Here is an 18,165-nt window from a genome sequence, read left to right on the forward strand (position 1 = left end):
AGGTCTTTCCTCTATTTTATATTGAGAAAAAAAAAATGCTTCAAATTGGCCATTTTATTTTCACTTACTAGTTATATTTTTTTATTTATCATCTTGTATCTGCTTCTTTTATAAAGCTGCTGTTAAACAATACAATCAAATTATCTCAAAAGGTTTGACATTAAAGAAAATGAGCAATAGTAACAGGAAACCACTCTCTCTCTCTCTCTATATATATATATATATAAAATATGTATAGAAAATAGAAGTAGTAACAAGTCCATAACAAAGTGTTAGCTCTTCTTTTTTTTTTTTTTTTTTTTTTTTTTTTTTTTTTTTTTTTTTTTGAGATGGAGTCTTGCTCTGTCACCCAGGTTGGAGTGCAGTGGTTCGATCTCAGCTCACTGCAACCCCTGCCTCCCAAGTTCAAGCAATTCTTCTGCCTCAGCCTCCTGAATAGCTGGGACTACAGGTGCCCACCACCACACCCAGCTAATTTTTTTATTTTTAGTAGAGACAGGGTTTCACCATGTTGGCCAAGCTGGTCTCAAATTCCTGATCTCAGGTGATCCACCCACCTTGGCCTCCCAAAGTGCTGGGATTACAGGTGTGAGCCACTGTTCCCAGCCTACCCCTTACTATTAATCAAATAAATATAAAATTAAGGCAACTTGATATTCTTTTACAATTACTAGAAGAACAAATCTTTAAAATTAGCCAGTGCAGACAAGGTGGTGAAGCAGAACATGCGAACCTACTGCACATCGTTCACGGCTAGAACCCTCTAGGTGGGGAAGGCAGTATGTTAATAACTTTCCACAGCTACAAGGAAGTGATTTTTTTTCTAATATTTATCCTAAAGAAATAGTCAACAAACATTTTTAAAAACATCAATTACAGTGGAACATATACTAGCATAAATTAGAAATCCAGTATCCAACACTGAGTCAGTAGTTAAATGAACTGTGGTTTATCAAGTCAATAAAATTGATCTAGCCTGTAAAAACTATAATTCTGGGAAACCAGGAAAACATGGTAAAAAATGGAATATAAAATATAAAGAGAAGAACAGAGAATTGCATGTGTGCTATGATTGTAACTAAATAATGTTCAAGTATCAATACAAATTGAAAAGGAATACATGAAAATGAAAATTATATTTCTGAATGATTGACTTCAGGATTTTCTTTTAGAATTGTATTAAATAGTTCATGTCATTAGGATAAATGCTGGAATAGACCAAAGAGATGTGGATATAATTTAAAATATACTAAATGCCATCAACCATCATTTTGGGTATTTTCTTGGGCATTTTTTGCATTTTTAAAATATCCCCTAAACAATAGAGCTATTTATATTTGGAGAGGAGAAAAAAAAGTAGGGGGGGCGGGGAGAGCAGATCTCTATAACTAACCAAATTTATTACTTTTTTGTTTAGGCCTGAAGTTTCCACAAATAAGACATACTCCTTCCTAATTTACACAGAGGTAGATATTGGAGAACTACTCATGTTGAAGCTCAAATGGAAGAGCGATTCATACTTCAGCTGGTCAGACTGGTGGAGCAGTCCTGGCTTTACCATTCAGAAGATCAGAGTAAAAGCAGGAGAGACTCAGAAAAAGTAATTAAATGTATTTTTTTTTTTCATTCACTTTAGACCCCCACCTGATGTCACGACCTAGGGGTTGTATTTCATGGGCCTTCAAGATTCAGGGAGAGCTTTAGGAAACCTTGTATTTATTACTATATGATGTAGATTTTCTTTAGAAGTATTATTTTATTTTCTTATTATTTTATTTTTGGGGGAAATGACAGTATTTTTGTATTTCATGTAAGGAAAACATAAGCCCTGAATCGCTCAGAGTTATTCAGTGAGTGCTGGGACTAGAAGTCAAGAATCTAAGCTTCTCATTTAGCATGTTTCTTGTGAGCACAAAATAGCTGGGGAACAAACCTCCGAGATGTTACCTGGATAATCAAAGATTCAAACCAACTTCTTCAAGAGGGATAAGATTCCAAGATAATCTCAACCTGTCTCTGTAGCCTCACCCACGGGTACCCATAAAATGAATTACATAGAGAACGCTATAGTAGTCATTTGCTTGTATCACCAAAAAGAAAAAGAAAAAGAAAGATCTTGGGGATGGGATGGAAATGTTATAAAGAATCTTTTTTTCACTAGCAAGGTTCAGTTGAAGGCAGATGCGCGGCCGGGCGCGGTGGCTCAAGCCTGTAATCCCAGCACTTTGGGAGGTCGAGGCGGGCGGATCACGAGGTCAGAAGGTCGAGACCATCCTGGCTAACATGGTGAAACCCCGTCTCTACTAAAAAATACAAAAAACTAGCCGGGCGAGGTGGCGGGCGCCTGTAGTCCCAGCTACTCGGGAGGCTGAGGCAGGAGAATGGCGTAAACCCGGGAGGCGGAGCTTGCAGTGAGCTGAGATCCGGCCACTGCACTCCAGCCCGGGCCACAGAGCAAGACTCCGTCTCAAAAAAAAAAAAAAAAAAAAAAAAAAAAACGAAGGCAGATGCGCTAATTCCTTAATGCAGATGCTAAGAGATGGCAGAGTTGATCTTTTATCATCTCTTGGTAAAAGCCCAGTGATATAAGGCCGCTCTAGGCTGTCTGCATGCCTGTCTATCTAAATTAACTAGCTTGTTTGCTGAACACTGGGTTAGGCTCTCAAATTACCCTCTGATTCCGATGTGGCCTGAGTGTGACAGTTAATTATTGGGAATATCAAAACAATTACCCAGCACGATCATGTAGTATTTTAACAGTCCTGACAGAACTGTACCTTTGTGAACGGGGCTTTTGATTGTTCTACATGGCATAGTCACATCCACTTTCTTCCACAGGGTGATCTTCTGTTCTAGGGAGAAAGTGTCTCACTTGCAAAAAGGAAAGGCACCTGCGGTATTTGTGAAATGCCATGACAAGTCTCTGAATAAGAAGTCAGGTTGGTGAGCATTCTGGGCTAAAGCTGTCCAGGCATCCTGAGCTTGTACCCTAAGGGAGGCAGCTTCCTGCATTCCCCTTCACCCTATCACCAGCAGCTTGTCCTGACTCATGTGATCAAAGCCTTCAGTCTTTCTTAGTCCTTCTACATACGTTATCAGATGGGTCTGTTGCTTTTTGCAATACTTCCTCTTTCTTCTTTCTGTTGTTTTTCCCAGCCCTGACCTTCATCCCAGGCACACATTTTAGGTTTTATTTTACTCCTTGAACTACCCCTAAATCTTCACTTCTGCGTTTTTCTCTACTGCGTCTCTGCTGTCTTTGCAAATCCCATCTGCAGAGCATGTAACACAAGTTTAGTAGTTGCCGTTCTGGCTGTGGGTGCAGTTCTTCCCAGGATGTATTCAGGGAAATGAAAAGGTTTCATTGCATCACCTGTAGCCACATAGTTCTTGATTCTGCAAGCACCAGCGCACTCCAGGACAGACAGCCAATAGGACTAGCCCAAGCAACCATCTCAAAACCCTTGAAGCTACCAAGTGAACAGAATGAGAGTTAGAGGAAACTGTTCTCTTTTCTATCTCCAAACAACTCTCTGCCTCTTTCCTACCTGACCTTTAGGGCTAATCCATGTGGCAGCTGTTAGCTGAATCTTTCCAGAGTGTCAGTACTAAGAGGAGACTAAGCATGTGACCTTCACCATTCCTGTTCTGAATTCCTGGAATATGCCATTTTCATCCCTCCACACATCCCCTGCCAGAGAGCAAGTGCTAATGGGTTACAGGAATAAAGGGGAGAAATATTAGATCATGTCATACAAGACAGTGACACAAGAAATGATGGGAAAGGCTGGACACAGCGTCATCTGGATATAGGAAAAGCAATTGCTTTTGGTTTGTTCTCTTTTCCTAGTTTGCATTTAGAGACAAAAGTATAGAATAAGAATTGCCTTCATGCCTGTAATTCCAGGCTGAGGCGGGCGGATCACCTGAGGTCAGGAGTTCGAGACCAGCCTGGCCAACATGGCGAAACCCTGTCTCTACTAAAAATATAAAAATTAGCTGGATGTGGTGGCGCATGCCTATAATCCCAGCTACTTGGGAGGCTGAGGCGGGAGAATTGCTTGAACCCAGGAGGTGGAGGTTGCAGTGAGACGAGATCGCGCCATTGTACTCCAGCCTGGGCAACAGAGCAATACTCTGTCTCAAAAAAAAAAAAAAAAAAATTGCCTATTAGGAAAAGTATATTAAAGACCCTATATATTAACATCTTTAATATTTTTAAATTCTACTTTGTAATAGATTTTATGCATGTTTACTATAAATAGATCAGGAAAAATGAGCAAAAAGAAAATAAAATCACTGTGATCATATCACTCAGAGACAACCCCAATTAACATTTTGATTTTTATCTTTTCAGACTTTACACATACACAATATTTATATGTTTTTCATCTTTTACAAATAGAATTATGGTGTATAAACTCTGAATGACTAGATGAGACCATCTGGATCAAAAGCATTAATGTAAGAGCATCAAGATAAACTCAAAATGGAGAATAGTTAGTGGTATTGAGCCAGGCAAAATAACGCAATTCTTATCTAACTGGAGACTTTTCTTCTAAGAGGTTATTACTTTGTTTTTCCTCATCACAAATCTGAGGCAATATCATACTTTCTTCAGTTCTTAGAAAGAGACTTTTAGATGAAGTTTTTTGTTTGTTTTCTTAAGATGGACCTGCGCTCTTGTTGCCCAGGATGGAGTGTAGTGGCTCGATCTCGGCTCACTGCAACCTCCGCCTCCTGGGTTCAAGAGATTCTCCTGTCTCAGCCTTCCAAGTAGCTGGGATTACAGGTGTCCACAACCAGGCCTGGCTAATTTTGTATTTTTAGTAGAGATGGGGTTTCACCATGTTGGTCAGGCTGGTCTTGAACTCCTGACCTCAGGTGATCTGCCTGCCTTGGGCACCCAAAGTGCTGGGATTATAGGCATAAGTCACCACACCCAGCTCTAGATGAAGTTTTATACATGCATCTGTGTTACACATAAGTAGCATGCATATTCTCCCAGAACATCTACAACTTTAAATCTATATGTGAATATAAAAATAAAACCTCATTAAATTAGTAAATAACTCTGCTTGTAAAGCACATCCAGTCATATTATTTATATAGGTTACAAGACTTTATCTGAGAAAGCCTAATGATGCATTCCTTGTCTGATTATAGGATTACTAAAAGAACAGTTATTTAGGCAGAGAATGTTCAGATGCATTTTATTTTTATTTATTTATTTTTGAGATAGAGTCTCATTCTGTTGCCCAGGCTAGAATGCAGTAGCATGATCTCGGTTCACTGCAACTCTGCATCCCGGGTTCAAGCAATTCTTGTGCCTCAGCCTCCCAAGTAGCTGGGATTACAGGTGCCCGCTACCATGCCTGGCTAATTTTTCTGTTTGTAGTAGAGACGCAGTTTCACCATATTGGCCAGGCTGGTCATCGAACTCCTGACCTCAGGTGATCTGCCTGCCTCAGCCTCCCAATGTGCTGGGATTACAGGCATGAGCCATGGCGCCCAGCCACATGCATTCTAAAAAATGCACCTGAACTTTATCTAGGCGGTAATTATAAATTAGACTAATAATCTACGGTTTCTTTCTTCTGTGATTAAAATCAATCAAATCAAAGATTCTCTTTCTCACACCTGCTAACTCCTCAGAAACTTCATATCACAAGACATGAAACGGAACGGGCTTTTCATTTGATACATTTTAGAGTAAGAAATCCTCTAAATTTAGAAGTCATTTGGCCCAGTCCTCCAAAAATGATGCACCTTATTGTGACGGGGCTAAATAGTTGCTCCAGTGTCTTCCATTCCTATGAACCTGCCATTCTCTCATCCATTATACACATCCCCCCTGGGTTTATTTTCACAACCTTTGTTCTGAAATTCCAGTTGAAGGCTTTTTCCATCCTAAAACCAGTAGGGGATGGGCAGGGACTGTAAAACACTCAGCAGATAGTAAATTGCCCTTTTCCTGTGTTTTTTCTCAGAAACTGGGCGGACCTACAGAAGAAAGAACAGCACATGAATTCTGTGAAGAATGAAGTGAAGGCAGTAACTTTTACAAAGCATACCCAGTGTTTGGCGTGTTTCAAAAGTGGATTTTTCTGAATATTAATCCCAGCTCTATCCTTGTTAGTTATTTTAGGAGACAGTCTCAAGCACTAAAAAGTGGCTAATTCCATTTGTGGGGTATAGTGGCCAAATAGCACATCCTCCAACGTTAAAAGACAGTGGATCATGAAAAGCGCTGTTTTGTCCTTTGAGAAAGAAATACTTGTTTGGGCGCATAGTAAAATAAGGCTCCTTCATGTGGCGTATTGGGCCATCGCCTATAATTGGTTAAAACCTCCTATTTTAATTGAAATTCTAGATCTTTCAGGCTAAGACCTTCTCAAAGTTTACTCCAACTCTCCAAGAATACAGAAAATGCTTTTCCGAGGCATGAATCAGACTCATCTACCTAGCAGTACGCATGATGTTTTAGAATGATTCCCTCTTGCTGTTGGAATGTGGTCCAGAAGTCCACCAGCAATGTGTGACTTGGAGAGGGACAAAGAAAGGGGCTGATAAACACAGAGCTTTTAAACAGTCCCTGCCATTGGCTTGCATCATGACAAAGTTAGAAATTCAAGCAGATGTAAAATCCAGATCAATTAATTCTTAATAGGCTTTATCATGTATAGATTAATCCCTCTCTACCCCTTCTTTTTTCTTTGTCTCAAGATTATATTATAATAATGTTCTCTAGATAGGTGTTGAAAACGAGCCTGTAATCCTCAGCTGACACATAATTTGAATGGTGCAGAAAAAAAAAATACCCTAATTTTATTATTAGATTCTCCAAATGATTTTCATCAATTTAAAATCATTCAATATCTGACAGTTACTATTCAGTTTTAGGCTTACCTCAGTCATGCTTCAGTTGTACTTCCAGTATGTCTCTTTTGTTCCTAGCTTTGACATGAAAAGATACGTTTGAGTTCAAATTTTGCATTGTGTGAGCTTCTACAGATTTTAGAGAAGGACCGTTTTTACTAAGTAAAAGGGTGGAGAAGTTCCTGGGGTAGATTCCTAGCAGTGCTTCTAAACCATCGCGTGCAAGGAGCCACATGGAGCACCATGAGGGTTGCTATTTGTTGTTTTTAACAACTAATCAAGAGTGAGTGAACAATTATTTATAAACTAGATCTATTTTTCAGAATGCTCTTCTATGTATAAAGATGAAATGATAAAGATGTCAAATATCTCAGAGGCTATCGCTGGGAACCCGACTGTGAAAGTGTGTGATATGTGAACACATACTAGAAAGCTCTGCATGTGTGCTGTCCTTCAGCATAATTTGGAAGGGAAAACAGTCGATCAAGGGATGTATTGGAACATGTTGGAGTAGAAATTGTTCCTGATGTGCCAGAACTTTGACCCTTTCTCTGAGAGAGATGACCGTGCCTATAAATAGTAGGACCAATGCTGTGATTAACATCATCAGGCTTGGAATGAATTCTCTCTAAAAATAAAATGATGTACGATTTGCTGTTGGCATCCCCTTTATTAATAATTGATTAAATGTCTGGATTTGGGTTGTGACCCAGGGTGCATTAACTTAAAAGATTCACTAAAGCAGCACATAGCACCGGGAACTCTGGCTCTGAAAAACTTTGCTATTGATATCAAGGATGCTTTGGCTTTACATTTTATTTATTAGCTGTAAATACATGTGTGGATGTGTAAACGGAGCTTGTACATATCGGAAAGGTCCTTGTGGCGATCTGCATTTATAAACGTGTGGTGCTAACTTTGTACGTGTCTTTATCAGTGATGCTGTCACAGAGCCAACTTACTCTTATGAAATGGGCTTTAACAAAACAAGAAAGAAACGTACTTAACTGTGTGAAGAAATGGAATCAGCTTTTAATAAAATTGACAACATTTTATGACCACACTAAGTCATTATTTTGTATCATTTTTAAAGTAAATTTATTCTTAGGTCAAATTCACTCAGCATATTTTGACTAAGTAACCATTGTACTTAGTAAATCAAAGAGCTTCTGAGAATTATAGGGCACATTATACATATTTTTAACATTTATATTTGTATAAAGCTATAGAAAGCCTTACATATCCTTTAAACTGACTATAGAAGAAAATGATACAGAATTTTGCCTGCATAAAATACACGGGACTATTCTTGCCTACAATATGCTTTTTCACAAGCAAAATGTTAGACTAATATAAAGTGTCTTTGGTCATTTTATAGTACACATTATCTCTATTTCTGAGGCCTCACTGTTAGCTGTAACGCAAGTAGCATTTGTGCAATAAAATGAATTATTTGGGATGGGAGGGTACATTTTTTAGAACTTTGCTTTGGGTTGCCTTGATAATTAAAATAATAGCATACAGTCCATTTATGCAGCTAAGTAGGGATTACTTCTTAGTACAGTCAGGAAGAACTTAGTCCAGAAAACAATTACTTCAATGGCCACTGACCCAAACTTCCAGGCTAGAGTGCAATGGTGTGATCATGGCTCACTGCAACCTCCACCTCCCAGGCTGAAGTGATTCTCCTGCCTCAGCCTCCCAAGTAGATGGTACTACAATCACATGCCACTGCACTCAGCTAATATTTGTATTTTTTGTAGAGATGGGGTTTCGCCATGTTGCCCAGGCTGGTCTTGAATTCCTGGCCTCAAGTGATCCACCCTCCTCAGCCTCCCAAAGTGCTGGAATTACAGGCATGAGCCACCGTGCCCAGCTGTGACCCAAACTTTTATTGTCAGTAAGGTACTGGATCTTCTGGAGTTTGGGTCTCCCCTGACAGGAGGGGCCTCTCCAGTTCACACTTGGCCACTGCCCATCAATGTCTGTTGATCAACAAGAAAGACGATTGCAGGTGTCGCTGAGGATGTGGAGAAGTGTGAACCTGTGTAAGTGGCTGATGGGAATGTAAAATGGCACAGCCACTCTGGAGAACAATTTGGTAGTATTTCCAAAATTAAGCGCAGAGTTTGACCCATATGACCTAGCAATTCCACTCCTCGGTATATACCCAAGAGAAATGAAAACAGAGCCGCAAAGATTTGCACACAAAGGTTCATAGCAGCATTAATCAGATTAGTCCCAAAGTGGACAACCCAAATGTCCATGAACTTGTGAAAGAGACAAGGAAAATGTGGCAAATTCGTATAATGAAATATTATTTGGAAGTAGAAAGAACAAGCGGCAGATATATGATACAACATGATGAACCCTGAAAACCTTTTGCTATATGAAAGAAACCAGATGCAAAATGGAACCATGGGCTTAGGGGAAGAGAAGGGGACAACGGTGTAAAAGTTGCAAAGAGGAACAAAAAGGCTACCCGCCTCGTTCCCAGACCAGGTAACACAGGAGGAAAGAAAATACCCACATTTGAGAGGGCTAAAGGAAAGAGGTATTCTCAAGATGGAGTAGGAGGTGGGACTCAACTTTGGAGGTGGGCCTCATACACTGTACCAAATTGAGAACTAGCTAAAATAGGGATGGGGTGAAAGCAACTTTTCCTAAGACATGCCCACCGTTGTCCCATCCTCCTCCCTTAAGCCCTTGTCTTGCTCATGTCAACAAGCTTATTGCCATCTCTTCTTCCTAGTTACAGACATCTGTGGAGCTCTGAATTTTTTACCTAATCATTATTTTAGAACCTGGTTCACTCTCTCTCCCTTCTACACTAGTTCTGTCATTATTCTTACTGATTTCAGTATCTCTGAGGTGACAGATTTTATTTTCCAATGGCAGCCACAACACTACCTCCCATTCTGCATGTTTCCCTGCAATGTTACCTTGACATCCCTATTAAGAGTTGGAATCTAGTCACCCCACTTTTCTAGTCTCCCCACTCCTTTGAACTTGTGTGGGCCCTAAGATTGCTTCTACTAGTAGAATATAACTAAAAAGACCCTGGGCCAAGTGTGGGGTGCAGCCCTTAACTGGCTTGGCATTTTCTGCTTTTGGCTCCTTGGGGCACTCACTCTTGAGAAACTTCCCTTTGGAACTCAGCATTCACGATGTGGGAATTTGAAGTTTCATAAAAAGAGCACATGTTAGTTCTCTCAGCTCCCAACAAACAACCAGTCTCGACTGTCAGTCACGTGAGTGAGGCATCTTGGACCTCCGGCCAGTTGAGTGTTCAGAAGAGTGCAGCTTGAGCTGGCATCTGGATGCAACAACATAAGAGACGCCCTGCCCAGCCAAGCCCAGCCAACTCACAGTACTATGAGAGATAACAATAACTTGTTGTTTTAACTAACTTTTGAGGAGTTTGTTTTGCAACAATAGATAATTAAAACATCTGGATGGATGCATCCAATATTCTGGCTTCTCACTGCCTTTACCTCCTCCTCTCCCATGGCCTTGTCTTCTAAATCGACCTTTACATAGAAACATTCTGTCATGTGCTATACTATATCATGCTATTACTAATAACTCATAAACTCAATTTCAACTTCTCCCTTCTTTAGCTACCATGCTATCTTTCTACTTTAATCAATCTAGTGCTCTCAGTCCAACAACTCCTCAACTGCCCCAGGACCTCCAATGCATCGATCTATCCATCCCTCATTTCCTTTCTTAGCCTCATTTGATCCTTACTCAGCTTAGATTTCAAGGCCCAAGGTTATTATTATTCCAATGCCAAAACTCGAAAGAGCTGTGCTTCTCTCACCCTCACCTGAGCTCTACGGGGCAAAACATAAACCTGAATAAATCCAGATCACCACTTACTCCATAACTGCATCAGAGCAGGAGAATGTGAGGTAACACACCCATGCACACAAAGCCCTGCTGCCCCTTACATTACCGCCTCACTCCATGGATCCCTTACAGCCGTCCAGCAGTCCTCCTACATTTCCTTAGTCCAAAGAGGCCTCACTCTCCCAGAGGATGATTTAATCTCACATGTCCAATAATTTCTCACCTGTCTCCACACTCAGCTGATCGCCTTGTTTACTAAGAATACAGGGGCAACCAAAACGCTCTATGTGCTTCATTCTTAAATCTATCCATTTCCCTGCTCCACTCTGTTTTCCCTTCTGATATAAGAGGCATTTTCCCTCTTCCTATCTCTGACCAATTCTTGCACAAACAGATCTTGCAGGAGAAGGAAGTCCTTTTCTCCTACTCAAAGACATTGTTCTGGAGTTGTTCCTGTTCTCTCTTGCTTCTCAGTTTTCACCTCTCTGATGGATGATTCTAACAGCAAACAAAAATGCATATTTTCCACTTAAAAACAAATTAAAACTTGCCTGAACCCACTTCCACCTCCACACCTTCCTTTTTTTTTTTTTTTTTTTTTTTGAGACAGAGTCTTACTCTGTTGCCCAGGATGGAGTGCAGTAACACGATCTCAGCTCACTGCAACCTCCACCTCCCCGATTCAAGCAATTCTCCTGCCTCAGCCTCCTGAGTAACTGGGATTGCAGGCACGTGCCACCACATCCAGCGAATTTTTTTGTGTGTGTTTAGTAGAGATGGGGTTTTGCTAGGTTGGCCAGGCCGGTCTCGAACTCCTGACCTCAAGTGATCCGTCCATCTCAGCCTCCCAAAGTGCTGGGATTACAGGTACGAGCCACCGCACCCAGCCTCATGTTCTTCTTTATAGCAACTGCTTAATCTCTACTAATGGTTTCTACTTCCCCTCACAATCCTCGAACAAAGTGTGATCAAGCCACTTTCAATCTACCAAACTTATTCTTGCTAAGCTTACTGATGAATACCATGGCAGTAAACCCAATGGTTGACTCTCCTTTGTCCTCTTACTTGACTTCCCTGTGTAATTTGAGCCAGGTTGCTTTTCCCTTGAAATGATTTTTCACTGGTCTCTTAGGACTCCACTATTTGCTACCCTCTTTCTCTCATTAGCTACTCCTTCTCACTTTTTGTTGATTCCTGCTCATCTTCCTAACCCTTAATGTGTTGAGTGCTTCAGTGCTCATTCTTCGGCTGTCTCAACTTCATTTGTATCTATTCAAAAGGTGATACTTAGTTCCATGGCTTTAAACACCACATAGCTGCTGACGAATCCAAAATTTACATCTCCATCTTGTACATCACTTCTAAATTTCAGACTTTTTATAGATCCAGTTGTCTATCAAATATCTCCACTTGGCTTTCTAATAGGTTTTTTGAACCCATCATGTTATAAAACATTGTTATCCACCAGTTTTCTCCTGCTAGTTAAAATAATTTCTTTCTTCCAGTTGCCCAGGAGGAAATCTTGGAATCTATACTTGAGTTCTTTTTTCCACAATACATAATCAATCAGTCAACAAAACTGGCTTGGTGTCATGGCTCATGCCTGTAATCCCAGCACTTTGGGAGGCCTGGGCAGGAGGGTCGCTTGAGCTCAGGAGTTTGAGACCACCCCAGGCAACATGGCAAGACGTCATCTCTACTTAAAAAAAAAAACAAGAAAAAAAACTTAGCTTGGCATAGTGATTCATACTTGTATTTTCAGGAGACTGAGGTTTGAGGATAGCCTGAGCCCAGGAGGTTGAGGCTGCAGAGAACTACATTAGAACAGTGCACTCTAGCCTGGGTGACAGAGAAAGACCCTGTCTCAAAAAAATATATATTATATCAGCTTTGTTTCAAAATATATCCAGAATCTGACTACACTTTACCATTGTTAATGTTACGCCATCAGGTTTCACTGGATTATTTCAATAGTCTCCCTTGGTTTCTCTGCTACTGCCCTTGCTTCCCCATTAGTCTATTAATAATGAGTCAGGTGAACCTTCTAGAGTAGATTGTAGCATCCCATTCCTCTACCCGATACTTCATCTCTATTTTTCATCCTGCTTAACAAAAAAAAACTATTAATTATTGTTTGCAAATGCATGTGTGTGTTTGTATGCACACTGTTGTTACCCTGTTTTACATTTAGCCCATTTCTAGTTAATTTTTGTATATGGTACTATCTATGGATAGAAGTGTTTTTTGTTTTTGTTGTGGTAGCTGTGGCAATAATTTCTTTTTTACTTAGTCAAACTGTTCCAGCAATTTGTTGAAAAAAATATCCTCTGTCCATCGAATTACACTGGCAACTCTGTTCTCTGGTCACAGATCAGTTCCTCATGATGACTGATCTTTCAGTAAATGTGGGCTTTGAACAGACTGCACTCAGAAAGCCTGCGCTAGAGTTCCAGTATAGGGACCTCATTCCTTTATCAGGTCTCAGATCCTTCATCCTCTTGTAACAGGCTCTGGACCTACAATGGAAATCTGCTGATGTGAGATTAAGAGAAGGCATCTGGAATCAAGGCATTTCTCTGACTCCATCCGTTCCTCTGACAGGGCTCCAATCACTTCAGGGTCTTTTAATCAAGACATCGCTAAGCCAAAGACAATGCCTCCAGAGCCAAACATGAAACACAAAGGTTTCATAATGAAAATGAAATTCCTTCTTAGCACACAACTGGAGAAAGCGCTAAAGGAGATAAGAATCAATAATAAGATTTACAAAATTTGGCTGCATAAGCTGAGGATGATTAAATTTCCGTTAATCTTTGTGTTTCCAGATGGCACGGGTGTGGCAGCAGAAATCACATCATGGATGAGACACTAAGAATTGGCACAAGAGCTGCCCCTTAGATCCAAAGGCTATGTGATCCAGGCCCTCAAATACATCTTTTCTAATCCTCATAATAATTCTAGGAGGTTGGCATCACTGCTCCATTACAAATGGGGAAAGGTTATGTGCAAAGTCCAAGCTGACACCACCACAATGGGATAGCCTGAGGATGCAACCCCAAGACCATTTCCTGAGTCATGCCGTGCTAAGTCAAAATTAGGGATTCCTCAATTCCCTTAATGGTGATCAAATGGTCCAAGTTGCAAGTTAAGGAGAGTAGGTCAGTAGAGACAATAAATCACTGTACTCCCCAGACTTCTCCAACTCATCCCAGGTATTCTTCATGCATCTAACATAAAGCTCTTCCCCAGACAACCTGGCCTCTTACTCTTTCCCTAAAAAAGGTTTTTTTTCCTGCAGTCTCTGTATTTTTGCTCAAATGGCCCTCCCTGTCTAAAATGACCACCCTATTTTCTAAGTACCTTTAACGACTACATTCACTCTTCTGAGCTCCCTTCTGCAACCGTTTTTTCTTCCATTGCTATGTTACCACCAGGATCTATCTGTCAGCACAAGTGTTGCATGTACTTGCTCTGATGTTGTGTTACTAAAAATAGTCACTACCTGCTTTTCTGTATCAACTGTGTGCCAGGCACTGTGTGAAATGCTTGGTTAACATTTGTTTTATTCTCACAATAGCTTCCTAAAATAGGTATTTTTATCTCTCTTTATTGATGAATAAACTGAGGTGCAGGGAAATGAATTAATTTAGATATCAAAGCTAGTAACTGGGCGAGTTGGCTTTTAAACCAATGTGTGACTTCAAAGTTGGAGTTTTTTATTTTTTCCGCCTTTGAGTTTTAAGCCTGTTTGAACATATCTGGGGCACTTGGAGATGGTGCACCATAAATCTATTGCCAGGAAAATCTTTTCCTAAGAGAAAAGAGAAGCAAAACACATAAAAGAGAATCACGAATGGAGACCCAGGATAGATAGGAGAGGCAACTTTGAGTTCCACCGTGTGTCTGTTTCTGTTGTCTGGCAGCCCTGCCTATGGGGGGATGCCTGAGGTTTGGGGAGAAGCAGCTATGATAATCTGTGAATTGTTAGATTTGGCATCCATGCTGTGGGGCACGGTGGCCCAACATTTTCCCAGCAAGCTTCTAATGTGCTGGGGTCTGTGGTGGCTTTTGTAAGCTGCACTGACTTCAGTGGGGTTAGGGAACCTTGACACCCCCGGTGCCTCAGCAACTCATTTGTGGTGGGTTGTGACAAGTGATATTATTAACAGCTAGATGGACAAAGGTAGGAAACTGTAAGGTCAATGCAAATTTTTATCAGGTACCTATGATGTGCGGGCAACTTTTGTAAGGTGCTAGTGTCATGCGGACTGTGCCTTGTTTGAGCAGACTTATGGGAGTATATAGAAAAGTTAGGAGTGACAAGGGTCTTCATACACTTGTCTTTTTGTAATTCATCTGCCCAGAGTGGGCAAATTTTGGTAATTCATGCACAGGCAATATACTGTACGTGCTAATCCTGACTTTACTCACTGCTCTGTTTCTCATCCAAGTTTGTTAGGAATGATTTAAAGATGCTGAAGACACCTGGATATAAAGAACGGGGATGAAGAAGCTAGAAAAATGCTATTGCAATATTATTTTGGCCCTACGTTTCCCCCAGCATTCTGTTGCCCAGAAATTGATTTGCATCACTGTTTCTCTTGCCGCCTCAGTTCCTTTGGCAATAATGATTATATCATCCATCTATTTTTCTTTTGAAAATTCAAAGTATAAAAATAAGTGTATTTAATGATAATTTGTTTTGTTCAACAAATTATACATAATTGAATAAGTGAATAAAGACTATCATGAATAGGTACTTTTAAGCTCCAACAAGCAGCACAAATGAATGAAACTTCTCGTTTTTCTCTCCATGTCTCCACTTTTGTAGGTTTCTACAAGCAGAGGGTGTAATCGGAATTGACCAGTACACTCATTCTTCCTGGGAACAGAACATGTAGGATGCTCTAAAACTACCTTCTCTGATTCATTAAAGTGAGTTTCTCAAGAATGTAACAAAATGAACACAGTTTGTTCTAGAAAGAGATTTTCCTATATGTCCTAAGAAGGAGAAAACAACCAGGAGACAAAAAGGAACTGAGATACTGACCAAAATAGATCCTTAGGAAAGAGCGGGTGAGTTGGGGTTTTTAAAAAAAGCAACAGAAAACAGAAGTTAGAAAGAAGGAAGGAAGATACTCATGTCTTGATATGCTATCATTTTAATAACAATATTGATTTTAAAGTAAAAACCAATCTTATTTTTCCATTGTATGGGCCAATATCATGTGAGTTTGTGTCACACACTGAGGGCAATGACAGTGCTAGTTAAATAAAGAGCTCGTTGATGTGCTTGAGTAACACTGTGAACTCAGCATTTTGATAACCATGTAAGGGCTAGAAACCCAGGCTTTTAGACGTCCCCAGGTCAGAAGTGAGCCTGGGTTGTTAAATGAGGCCCTAAGATTCCTCTGCTACCACATGTGATTTGGCTAAGATGACAATGATTAGTGTCCCTTCAAAGGTATGGAACCTTCTGAGACCAGGCCACTCATTATTTCAAGGTGACCTCAAGTCCAAGGACACACTTTAACTTCATGTACAACAAATAGCATCACGCTGCTCCTTGATGTTTACTGCTTCTTTAAAGGGTAGGGTGTAGGGAGTGAAGGTGGTACCTCTTATTCACAAATGTTCAAGTTATATTGCATAATTTCTATGAAAACAGTAGCAGAAATCAGCACACTATTTTTATAAGGCTCACCACATGTGGGTATCTTTCCAAAAAGTGATTTGTCAAAATAACAGACATAACTATAGTGTTTCCCACATTTTCTCCTAAGTCACATGCCTAAAAGCTCAGCAGAAAAACTAATGGAAAGAAAATGTAACCCATTTAAGATAAGCTGAAATATAAGCACAGTCAAAAGATAACAAATTGATCCCCCCAAAATTGATATATAAAAAGTAAGTTTCGGCTGGACACGGTGGCTTACGCCTGTAATCCCAGCACTTTGGGAGGCCAAGGCGGGTAGATCACCTGAAGTCGAGAGCTCGAGATCAGCCTGACCAACTAGAAGAAACCCCATCTCTACTAAAAATACAAAATTAGCTGGGCGTGGTGGTGAACGCCTGTAATCCTAGCTACTCGGGAGACTGAGGGAAGAGAATCGCTTGGAACCTGGGAGGCGAAGGTTGTGGTGAGTCGAGATCACGCACTGCACTCCAGCCTAGGCAACAAGAGTGAAAACTCTGTCTCAAAAAATAATAATAGTAAGTTTCTAAAAATTAATAAGAAAATCACACACACACACACAAAGGAAAAAAGAGCAAAAGATGGAAACACAAAAGTAAACCTAAAGTGGTCCTTAAACATATGAAAGGTAGTCTTTGTCATGCATAGTAAGAGATAGAATTTAATAATACATGAAAATGCCACTTTTTACCAGTTTAGACTGAGAAAATCCCAAAGTTTAAAAATACACCTTGTTGGCAACTCTAAAGAAAAATAAGAACTCTTACATTGCTGATAGAAATGTATATTGGTGCAATCCTTGTAGAAGACAATTGGTAATACCTTTCAAAATTATAAATACATATCCTTTTCTAATGGTTCTGCTCTTGGGAATTTACCCTGAAGATACATATCTGCAAAAGGATCTTAACATAGTGTCAGTCATTACAATTTTGTTTGTAATAGCAAATTAGTGAACAACACATACACCTGTCAATTAGGATTATTTTGCAACCATAAAAAATGAAGATAAAGATGGATTTGTCAAAATTTGATATTCATTCATGTTAAAAAAAAAAAAACTCTCAGAAAATTGGTAATAGAAGGATATGTCCTCAACCTGATGAAGGCCAGCTACAAAATATCTATATCTGAAACTATATTTAATGGTAAAAGATTAAATTATTTTCCTAAGATCAGGAAAAAAGCTAAGATAGTTGCCTTACCAGTCCTATTCAATATTATACTGGAGGTTCCATTTGGTGCAACAAGACAAGCTAAAAAAATAAAAGGCATCCATATTGGAAAGGAAGAGGTATAACTGTCTTTATTTCCATACATGATCATCTATGTAAACAATGTGATGGAATAAACAAAAATGATCTACAAAGTTGCTCATGTGATTCAATGAACATTGATAGTCTTTTCAACAAATGGTGCTAGAATAACTGGATATATCTATGTAAAAACAAACAAACAAACAAAAACAACAAAACCCAGCCACATCTATTTATAGCTTGCAACATACATACAAAATTACTAGAACTGAGCCTAAATATAAAACCTAAAACTATAAAACCTCTTAAAGAAAACAGAAGAGAATCTTTGTGACATTGGGTTAATCATAGCCTTAAGTGAGATATCAAAGGCACAAACCATAAAAGAAAATACTGATAACAAAGACCTAATCAAAATTCAAAACATTTGCTCTTCCAAACATAGTGTTAAGAAGATAAAAGGTCAATCAGACTGAGTAAAAT

At 39.7% G+C, this 18,165-nt stretch overlaps 1 protein-coding gene across 1 annotated transcript in view; it reads left to right on the top strand.

Moving 5' to 3' along the window:
• Positions 1 to 7,942, top strand: part of LPL (lipoprotein lipase) — a 29,735-nt gene extending 21,793 nt beyond the window's left edge. Inside the window, exons 8-10 of the mRNA XM_033227099.1 lie at positions 1,418 to 1,600; positions 2,839 to 2,943; positions 5,991 to 7,942. Coding sequence (XP_033082990.1) covers positions 1,418 to 1,600; positions 2,839 to 2,943; position 5,991 — 289 coding nt within the window. The 3' untranslated portion in view covers positions 5,992 to 7,942. The remainder of the gene's footprint in view (positions 1 to 1,417; positions 1,601 to 2,838; positions 2,944 to 5,990) is intronic.
• The last annotated feature ends 10,223 nt before the right edge of the window (positions 7,943 to 18,165 follow it).

Source organism: Trachypithecus francoisi, unplaced genomic scaffold, assembly GCF_009764315.1.
Source record: "Trachypithecus francoisi isolate TF-2019V2 unplaced genomic scaffold, Tfra_2.0 Contig01440, whole genome shotgun sequence".
Classification (NCBI taxonomy): domain Eukaryota; kingdom Metazoa; phylum Chordata; class Mammalia; order Primates; family Cercopithecidae; genus Trachypithecus; species Trachypithecus francoisi.